General features: G+C 48.2%; 1 protein-coding gene across 2 annotated transcripts; it reads right to left on the bottom strand.

Annotated features, from left to right (window-relative positions):
• Positions 1-1,727: 1,727 nt before the first annotated feature.
• MSRB2 (methionine sulfoxide reductase B2) lies at positions 1,728-9,965 on the bottom strand. 2 transcript variants are annotated; one of them, XM_054171267.1, is made up of 5 exons: positions 9,858-9,965; positions 8,249-8,355; positions 6,960-7,036; positions 3,834-3,981; positions 1,728-2,002 (listed from the first exon to the last, which is right to left on the bottom strand). In XM_054171267.1, the coding sequence occupies exons 1-5, from the start codon at positions 9,946-9,948 to the stop codon at positions 1,895-1,897; spliced, it is 531 nt and encodes a 176-aa protein (XP_054027242.1). In that variant the 5' UTR covers positions 9,949-9,965; the 3' UTR covers positions 1,728-1,894. The 2 variants fall into 2 exon arrangements, with proteins under 2 accessions (XP_054027242.1, XP_009907382.2); XM_009909080.2 differs by lacking the exon at positions 9,858-9,965 and having other exon boundaries at positions 8,249-8,541.
• Between the last annotated feature and the right edge of the window lie 495 nt (positions 9,966-10,460).

Below are 10,460 nucleotides of genomic sequence, written 5' to 3'. Positions count from 1 at the left end.
AACAGTCTCTTTTCTTCTCTGGTTCTGACTGGATCAGCCCAGGTTGTCGACACGTGTAAAGGCAATCCAAACGATTTGCAGCATGGACTCATGGAATTTCTGTGGCTGGAAAAGGTCTCTAAGATCACTGAGCTCAGCCATTGACCCAAGACCACCACAGCCATTAAACTGTTTCCCAAAGTGCAATGTCCACACATTTGTGAACACCTCCAGGCATGGGGACTCCACCAATTCCCTGGGCAGCCTGTTCCAATACCTGACCAACTCTTTCCATAAAGAAATTGCACGGCACTTGGGGACGTGGTTTAATCGCCATGGTGGTACTGGGTTGATGCTTGGACTCGATGATCTTAGAAGGGCTTTTCCAACTGAAACAGCTCTGTGATTCTATGATCCTGGTCAGGCAGTAGGTGATGCAAGGGCATCTCTCTGTGGCAGATCACAGACACAGCAGGCAGCATGCTGGTGTGTTAGCAGACACCTCGCATGACAATGTCACTGTCACCATCTCTGACACCACATCAAACCTGCAGCAGCCAAGTGTCTGCTTCATTCGTGCTGCTCCACACTTCTGGTGGCCTTTGTGCTGGTCTGGTTTACAGACTCACAGGCTCAGCCAGGTTGGAAAAGACCTCAGAGATCATCAAGTCCAACCTATTACCTAATACCTAACACCTCCTAACAACTAAACCATGGCTTTAAGTGCCACATCCAAGCCTTTTTTGAACACCTGCAGGGATGGTGACTCCACCACCTCCCTGGGCAGCACATTCCAAGGGCCAATCTCTCCTTCTTGGAAGAACTTTCTCCTCACCTCAAGCCTAAACTTCCCCTGGTGCAGCTTGAGACTATATCCTCTTGTTCTGTTGCTGGTTGCCTGCGAGAAAAGACTTACCCCCACCTGTCTACAACCTCCTTTCAGGAAGCTGTAGGTTGGCTGTAGTGATCTCTGTCTTTGTGTGATGGTTTTAGAAGTCCTGAAATTGTGGAGATCTCTTGTAGGAAGCACAGGAGAATGGAAAAGTGCAGAGCTTCAAGGCAGAAGGAGCAAAAATCGATCCAGTGCAACACAGCTCTGTTTGCTGAAGGCATTGAACAGTTTTAAGATGATGCTAGTAAATGAGTACATCCAGCTTATGACTGAAGCAACCAAAGTGGGGAGAATGGAACCAGCCTCCTGTAGGTAAAGCCAAATGAGATGTTGCCTAGTAACTCTCAGCAGGGAAGCATTTCAACCCAGCCAGTTTAGGGAAGCTGATGTTCTGACTCCAGATTATTTTCTCTGGAAAGGAAAAAAAAACAACAAACCAAGCCCCCAACCAACCAAAACCCCAGCACACACACAACACCCCCCCAAAAAAAACCCCCAACCAACCAAAAAAAGATCCACCAAGTAAACAACCCAAGCAACCAACTCTGAAAGCAGGAAAGCTCAATTTAACAGGTCTGATTTATTTTCCACTTGCAGCAAACCATGGTGACAGTGCCTGGGAGAACACAGAGGTATTACCAAACCTGTACAAGGAGGAACAAAATGTTTGCAACAGCAGCAGAACTTGACTGAAAATGGGGTTTGATGTTGATTTGCCACCCCCACCCCTCTTCAGGTAGTTGTAGAGAGCAAGGTCTCCCCTGAGCCTCCTCTTCTCCAGGCTAAGCAACCCCAGCTCCCTCAGCCTCTCCTCACAGGGCTGTGCTCAAGGCCTCTCCCCAATCTCGCTGCCCTTCTCTGGACACCTTCAAGTGTCTCAGTGTCCTTAAATTGAGCAGCTCAGAACTGGACATAGTACTCAACTACCAGAATTGGAGTTCCATATTAAAAGCATGCAAGTTTTTCACAACCTTCTTGTACAAGCAGTGCAAGGATGTTCTCTAAGCCACAGAGATCCACTTCTCACTGAGCAGAGCCTGGTTTGAAGTTTAACGCAACGCTGTTGATACAGAACCTCTGGCCAGAAGGTGCAGGACCATCATCAAACACGTGGCCTAGGTGGGCATCACACTGCAACAGAAATGATGCACCATTGTTACCTGGCAGTCATGGACCAGCATGATGCTGGCACCTGTTGTGCTGTCCTGAATCAGGAAACCTCTGTCAGGAATTCACTGTTGAATTCTGCTGGTGGAGTAGAGACTAGAAACACATCCTGGAGTATCCAGTGGGCAAATACCTGCCCTTAAACAAGCAGTTCCCAGAAGTGGAAGTCAAAAGGAAAACAAGAAAGCATAGGAAAGAAATGGGAGGATCTAGATTGCTCAACATACAATGAAGATTTCAAGTTAATTGAGACAGTCACTGTAGGTCCTTCTCACAAGTGAACTGAGGGTTTACCCCCCAGAATTGCTGATGGGGAAAAAAAATTGAATCAGAATAGCTGTCAGTGGCTCATTTTAAAATGAGAAGCTTGTCTTCAGCTGGAGTTCTTGAAGGGCTGCTGCTGGGTATGACTGCAACCATTAACTCTACCAATACAGATTCGGCATTGACCTGCTGGAAGGCAGCTCCATGGAGAAGCATCAGGGAGGTGGTAGAGTCACCAGCCCTGGAAGTATTCAAAAGACATGTGGATGTGGTGCTTAGGGATGTGGTTTGGTGGTGGTAGCTTAGCAGTTGTGGTGGCATTGTAAGCTCTAAGTGAGTAGATGGACTTGATCATCTCAAAAGTCTCTTCCAACCTCAACAGTTCTATGATTCTACAATTCTGTGAGTGTAAAACAGAGCCAGAAGCCAATCAGTGCTCTAAAAACCACACCACAAGTATGGACAGTTGAAGGAACCCTTTCCAGTCGAGGAAAGAGATGAGCAAGGGAGTCAAAATAGCTTCCCAGAACAGAAGGGTGGCTTCTGTGAAACAGGAGAAGCCAGAGAAGGTAGCTGTAAAGAAGTGGGGCATCACCATCACTGTGCAGGGCAAATAGTAGCAAGTTTCACCAGCTGCAAAGCAAACTTTGTCTTTTCCCCAGTGTCTAACCAACAGTGGGAAGACATGAAGGTCACCTAGAAAGTCTGGGGAGTCTCCATCACTGTGGATTTTAAGAACAGCTTCAGCAAACATTTAGCAGGACTGGATCAGGAAAAACATCCTCTGTGATGGGGCAAATGTGTGGACCAATTCTCAGAGTCCCTGTCTCTAGATGCTTGAGCTCCTCTCAGTAAATTTTCTGTGTATGAGGCTCTCAAGCACAGCCCTATGAGGAGAGGCTGAGGGAGCTGGAGGTGTTTAGCCTGGAAAAGAGAAGGCTCAGGGGAGACCTTATGGCTCTCTACAACTACCTGAAAGGAGGTTGTAGACAGGTGGGGGTTGGTCTCTTCTCCCAGGCAACCAGCAACAGAACAAGAGGGCACAGTCTCAAGCTGAGCTGCACCAGGGGAAGTTTAGGCTCAAGGTGAGGAGAAAGTTCTTCACAGAAAGAGTTGCTGGTCATTGGAATGTGCTGCCCAGGGAGGTGGTGGAGTCTCCATCCCTGGAGGTGTTCCAAAAAGGCTTGGATGTGGCACTTGAAGCCATGGTTTAGTTGTCATGAAGTGTTAGGTATTAGGTAATAGGTTGGACTTGATGATCTCTGAGGTCTTTCCCAACCTGGTTGATTCTATGATTCTAGCCCCTGTCTGTGCTTACACAGCTACCCTCCTCAGCCACATCATTTTCTTCAACCTATATTTGCCTATATTTGATACTTGGAGCTCTACTCATGCCCAGGAGTGAGGCAGAATGGTCCCAGTGTTACCATCGTTGCCACTGCTGTATTTAGGTAGATTCATTAATGGGCACAAAGAACTCTAATTTGTGAAGATGTGTGTTTTTGGGTATCACCTCCAAAAGTGAGCACACCTGTTTGCAGATGACTTCGGTTCTGGCTGATCCCAACGAGTTATCCGTTCGTCTCACGACGTTGGTGTTGCTCTCATCTCTGCCACAAGCACCATAAGCCTCAGAGAATGAAGGCCATCCAGTCCCAGAGTTGTACTTCTTTGCTGAGCTAGAGTGGAAACCAAAGCTTGTTAATTAATAACAGAGGTGTTACCAAAAAAGTCTGGGTTTAATAAGAACTTTGGCTTTTTTTCCTCATCCCTTTCTTGTCCTACTATTAATCATATTTGGCACGGTAGGGATGTTCTCACAGGCACCAAGCTGTGCTGGAAGCTCTTTTCCAAAGAGAATTCTTGGAAGAATGAGAGAATTCTTGGAAGAATTCTCTTTGGAAATGCTAAAGGGAATTCTTGATCAGCCCACAAGAGGAGCTTTTGCCTTACTGTTTCTGTTTCACTGATGAGTTGGCATTTTATAAAGCTCAAAAAACCCCAAGGTGTTTGTTTCTTTGTTTTTCCACAACCACTGAGGTCACTGTTTAGCTGAGTTACACCTGCAAAGCTGAAGATCAAAGCCTGGCCCAACACAACACGACCTCAAAGAAGAGAGTTTACAAAGAGGAAATGAAGTATGAGAAATGGTTGGGGGGTTTGGCTACTGGACCAAGCTCATGTCTGATGAGGGCTTTGGCTTGCAGTCAGAGAAGAAACTGGTTGGGAAAAATCAAACAGAGCCTTCCTCAAACCATCAATCAGCCACTGACAAATCCTCACAGCACAAGGATCTGATTTTCCCAAGAGATCATCAGTCATCAGAAACTGTCTTACAGACTCTCGACTTGTTGATGCCTCCTGTTGGCACCCAGGATTGCCAGCTCTGCTTAGCTGCACGTTGAAACTGGGAGCATGTTGGGAGCCATGACCAGGCTATTGCCTGGGGATTTATGATGCAGAAATGAGAGGATCCCACCTCTCTGAAGCTCTGCAAGCTTTGACAGCAGTAAGCACTTCCTCCTGGTGAAGAGTAACCTTAGTGTGAGTTAGAGTGAGAAATGAAGACAGGCTCACGTCCTGCTAGCATAAGGGGGCTGGAGACCCCCCACAACCGTTCCCTCCCCATGTCCCAGCAGTTTCACAAACCCAAGACTCTTACTGGCATCTAGTGGTGGACGGAGACATCAACACCAGCAGCTTGCTCGACTCTGGTGAAGGGGAGGAGCCCATTAGCCAATACAGAATTTAAACCAAAATATCTAGCATGGATCATGTATATTCCCCTGGGGTCTTAATACAGCAACGAAAACCATGGAAATCTTCCTTTCATTGCCTTTTAGAAAGACAAGGCAGCAAGCTGGACAAAAAGCATGAAGAATCCACCTCAAAGCTCAGAGCATGCTTCAGTGTTTTACAATGAACTCTACAGGGCTGTCTCTGAGCAATGCAACTGTAGGAACGGACAAGGATTTGCAAACACAGAGTGACCAAAGCCCAGGTTTTGTGAGGGCTCTCGCTCAGTCCTTAAGTCAAGCCACAAAGATCCATGAGAAATGCTCTCCCACCTCATGCCCTCCATGAAACTGTGGAGAAACAGGACACAGCACAGAAGCAGGCTGTACAAGCAGGTATTTAGGGCTGCAGACCTGTTTCTGCATGGCTCAAGGAGGGCTTCCTGCCTCCCCTGCTACAAAACCACACCAACACTGTGCCAACCAGCCACAGAACCTGGAGGAACACAAATGTCCCTGCCTGACTTCTGACCTTCCCTGACGCACACCTGTGCTGTTTCTTTTTTTCAGTGTCTAAAGACTTCAGTCAGAATTCCTCTCTTTTTTTCCACACAAGGATCCTTCTGCTTATTCATACACACAGACAGGAGGATCCTCTCTGAAATGCTGTAGCGTCAAGGAAGACCTTTAATGCTCTGTGGGTTTTGCATCTGACCCTGAGCAGCTCCATCCTTTCTGTGCCACTCACAATACTTCTGTTTACTGTAGATGTTTCCCTCTGATGAAGGATCAACTTCTCGAGCTGTTAAACTAACTCTCAACAGAAATGGGCTCTTTGTGGTTTGACTAACAGTAATAGCACTTCACATTCCCTAATAGAAACATTTTAGTGCCCCCAAATATTGCTGTTCAAGATCATATTTGTGCTTTGAAGTATTTCACCACTTAATTTATGGCTAAGTGGACTTTCCCTAAACATATGCATTAGATTAGCCTTCGACACACCATTCCTCCAGCACATGTCATTGGCTTTGATCCCTAGTTCAAGTCATCCTGGATGGAATGCAGATAGTTCTAACAACTCCTATTTTTTTAGCTATAGATATATATTAATAGTTTTTTTTTTTGCTGTATGAATCTCAGCTGTAGGTTTGCTGAAGGTTTGAGATGTCACTAAAGCACCACAACTTGCTATAAATGTGTACACACAGGACTGTATGAAAGAGAGGAGGAAGTGTTTCCATGTTTACCTGCAGCTAATGAGCTGATGCATCTGAAAAAGTGCTATGTTTCTTTTTAATGCACCAGGAAATAAATATGGTCAATGAATCTCTTAGCAAATACCAGGTTTTAGGGTCTTCCACAACATGAGCCAGCCATTCTGAACATGAGCCAGCAGTGTGCCCAGGTGGCCAAGAAGGCCAATGGCATCCTGGCCTGCATCAAGAATAGTGTGACCAGCAGGAGCAGGGAGGTTATTCTGCCCCTGTACTCTGCACTGGTTAGGCCACACCTTGAGTCCTGTGTCCAGTTCTGGGCCCCTCAGTTTAAGAAGGACATTGAGACCCTTGAACATGTCCAGAGAAGGGCAACGAGGCTGGGGAGAGGCCTCAAGCTGGGGAGGGACTTTATAGGATGTGAGGGAGTGACAGGACTGGGGGGAATGGAGCAAAACTAGAAATGGGTAGATTTGAGATTGGACGTTAGGAAGAAGTTCTTCCCCAGGAGGGTGGTGAGAGCCTGGCACAGGTTGCCCAGGGAGGTGGTGGAAGCTTCATCCCTGGAGGTGTTTGCAGCCAGGCTGGATGTGGCTGTGAGCAGCCTGATGTAGTGTGAGGTGTCCCTGCCCATGGCAGGGGGGTTGGAAGTAGATGATCCTTGAGGTCCCTTCCAACCCTAACAATTCTGTGATTGTATGTTACCTGAAGAGTGGGGCATTGCAGCACACGCAGCAGTATAATCCTGGCTCTGTGTTATTCAGGTAGATCCCACTGAAGGGCTTGGAAAAGACAACATAAAATAATTTTAAAAAAAGAAAAGGAAAAGGCCAAAAAGAGAAGTTAATAAAGCAGGTCTTTAAAAGCTCACCATCTGGAACAAGCATGTAGGAATCAGATTTGAAACAGCAGAAAAACCATAAAGAGAAGGCTTTGCAGGGGGGCTTTGAAGAGCAAACATGAGCAGCCTAAAGAAATGAAGGGGAGGGTGCCTTTGGATTAATAAAGAAGACTACCCCCTGCCCCCAGAAGCTTCAAGACCAGGCAGATCCACAAATCATCCAGGTAGCAGGGCTGGAGCCATGACCTCTAAGCAGCTTGTGAAATGTGCCAGGGCTCTGCTATGGAGTACCACAACTTCAAAGTGGCTCTGCAAAGGGACTCTCCTCCTCCCTGCATGGTTGGGAATTGGGATGCTTATTTTACAGATTAGGGGCTGACCTGCTGGAAAGCAGCTCTGATGACAAAGACCTGGGAGTGCCAGTGAGCAGCAAGTTCACCATGAGCCAGCAATGTCCTCTCGTGGCCAAGAAGGCAAATGGTCTCCTGGGGTGCATTACAACTGTTGCCAGCAGGTCAAGGGAGGTTCTCCTCCCCTTCTATTCTGTCATGGTATGGCCACATAGGGATTATCTTGCCCAGTTCTAGGCTCTACCCTTCAAGAAGGACAAGGAACTACTGGAAAGAATCCAATCCACAAAGATGCTGAAGGCAGTGGAGCATTTCTTAAGAGGAGACCCTGAGAAACCTGAGCAAAGCAGACTAAGAGGGGAGCTTCTCAATGCTGCTCAGTAGCTAAAGGGTGGAGTTATGAGGATGGGGCTGGACTTTCTCAGTGGTGTCCAGTGACAGGACAAGAGGCAGTGGGCTCAAACTAGAATACAGGAGGTTTCACTGGAACTCAAAGTGAAACTTCTTTCCTGTGAGGGTAGGGAAGCCCTGGACCAGGCTGCCCAGAGAGGCTGGGGAGCCTCTTTCTCTGGAGACTGCTGTAGCTCTGCTGCACAACCTGCTCTAGGTGGACTTTGTCTAGCAGGGAGACTGGACAAAATGATCTCCAAAGATCCCTTCCAACCCCTACCATTCTGTGATTCTATGAGGGCAAGGGAAACCTGCAAAGCATCCAGATGGTGACAGCTCCCCAAAGCAGTTTTTCCCTCAGCCCAGCAGGCAGAGGTGGCTTAAACCTGGGCGGTGTCAGCACTTTTGCTTACCGGCTCGGTTCCTTTCTCTCTTGTAACATAGAATTGCTCTGGAGTCAGTTTTTTCCCCCAGTCTGTAGCAGCAGTTGCTTCAGGTTGTTTAGTCAGAGAGCCCCTGCCTCCAAGGAGATGTAGAAAGATTGTGTGTGTTATTTTAACATAGGCTCTGTTGAAGCTTTCCATCATCACCTCAGTTCTCCCTGTTTCTGCAGGTACTGACAGAGCACAGGAGGACAGTTCTGGGATATAAGAGCTGGGGTGAGTGCAGGACTTTGCATCTGCTCTCTCTTCTGTGTGCTGCATAGGGAGGGAGGCTCCAGCACATCACTTGGGAAGGCTCTGGACAGACACCTCCAACCCAAGGTACCAGCCACTCTCCCAGTGCAGCCCTCTGTTCTGGCTTGGGACAACTCCTGGTGCTCCTTCTTCATCCCCAAATATCACTGAAAGGTTTGGCAGTTTGCCTCTTGGAAACCATCAGAAACCAGAGCTAATGCTCATTTATGGGCTGTTAAAAACTAGCAACTCCCAGAGGCCTCAGTGGAAAGTGGAGCCAAGAAGGAGCACTGGAAGGGACCAACACCTACAGGCTGAGAGAAATGGGGCCATAATTAAGTGAGAGACACTCAAGAGGAGAACAGAAGTCATCCATCACGGTGCAAACATCCAGAAACATCTCCTATGAGTCCATATACATCATGCAGAACATTTATGGCGACATGGAATCTGCAAAGAATGAATATATAGGCTAAAAAATGAAAGTGAAAAATTAGTTTGATTCCCTTCTAATCCAAAAATCTGCACTGGGCAACTCCTCCTCCTCCTGCTTCTACTTCTACAACTAATTCTACTCATGGGGCTGTAGGAGGGGGTCCAGAGGAGGCCATGAGGATGATCAGAGGGCTGAAGAACAACCCCTGTGGGGACAAACGGAGAGAGTTGGGATTGTTCAGCACAGAGAAGGCTCTGGGATGACCTTGGAGCAACCTTTCAGGACCTGAAGGGGCTGCAGGGGAGCTGGAGAGGGACTTTTTACAAAAGCATGGAGTGACAGGCTGAGGGCAAATGGCTTCAAACTGCAAGAAGCTGGCTTTAGATTAGACATTAGGAAGAAACGCTTCCCCATGAGGGTGGTGAGATACTGCAATAGGTTGCCCAGAGAAGTGGAGGCTCTGAACCTGGAACTGTTCAAAGCCAGGCTGGATGGGGCCTTGAGCAACCTGCTCTAGTAAGAGGTGTCTCTGCCCATGGCAGGGGTGGGGGGGCTGAAATTAGATGATCTTTAAGGTCCCTTCCAACTCCAACCGTTTGATGATTCCATGAGTCTATCCTTATCTCTGAGTCCTTGTAAAGAAATCAGCTCCTGCGTGATGAACACATGCCTGGATTCTCCTCCTGCGAGTCAGAGCTGATAGAGAGGAGGGGAGGAATTTGTGACTCACAGTTCCACCATAACCCCCGCTCCATTTCAGCCTGCTAGCTCAGGGGAGATACCTACAGCACCGACTTAATCCTTTCCAACCAGCTAGAAGCCACCGGGGATGAGGATGCCCTCCCCTCGCAAGGCAGCTCCTGCTCTTTTCCCCACCCCCCTGCTCCCCACGCTTTGGCTAGAGGGTACCTGTGTTGCTGTAGACACTGGAACTCCGTGGCAGGGAGCGGAGGAGGAGGAGGTGGCTCCCGACCAGCCTCTGGAGCAGCCGAGCCGCCATAGCAGCGGGGAGGGACCGGGGGAGACGCCGGACGCAGCGTTCCGCTGCGTCCGGCGTCTCCCCCGGTCCCTCCTCACTGCGTTGTTTGTCTAATCCATGCCTTCAACCTAAATAACTCCTCCTGCTGACAGCAGCGAAGGGAACACCCGCTCAAACCCTGACACAGCGTCTGTCGCTGAAGCTTTCCATCTCCTCTTAACCCGAGAGGCTTGAAACCGCAGCGAGCTGCTGCAGTCCTGGGTACAACCATCTGCGTTTCCTTTGCAGCTGGGTTTGCTTCTTTTTTAAGGAGAAAAAGGTATTTTTTTCCGAGCTAAAGGGCTGTTGCTCTCCCCAATGAACGTTCTTGCTCTCCTCAATGAACGTTCTAGGCGTGGCCAGGAGTTGCAGTGATGAATTGTGAAGGCAATAGTTGCATTGATCGCTTGTGAAGGCAAGGTGGGGGTGAAGTGGTCGCTTGTTTACGTGGCGTGAATTGCAGTCGCAGCTGCTTGGACTTGGGCTATAAATAC

Source organism: Dryobates pubescens, chromosome 21 (assembly GCF_014839835.1).
Source record: "Dryobates pubescens isolate bDryPub1 chromosome 21, bDryPub1.pri, whole genome shotgun sequence".
Lineage (NCBI taxonomy): Eukaryota > Metazoa > Chordata > Aves > Piciformes > Picidae > Dryobates > Dryobates pubescens.
This window is presented reverse-complemented; position numbering and strand designations above follow the sequence as displayed.

What these genes read in the sequence shown, in the direction of transcription:
- MSRB2 (XM_009909080.2), bottom strand. Translation starts at nt 8,539, where the DNA reads ATGCAGCACACAGAAGAGAGAGCAGATGCAAAGTCCTGCACTCACCCC. An exon ending in GAGAGAAAGGAACCGAGCCG is followed by an intron (nt 7,037 to 8,248) that starts GTAAGCAAAAGT and finishes GTCTTTTCCAAG; the next exon opens with CCCTTCAGTGGGATCTACCT. An exon ending in TGCAATGCCCCACTCTTCAG is followed by an intron (nt 3,982 to 6,959) that starts GTAACATACAAT and finishes TTTCCACTCTAG; the next exon opens with CTCAGCAAAGAAGTACAACT.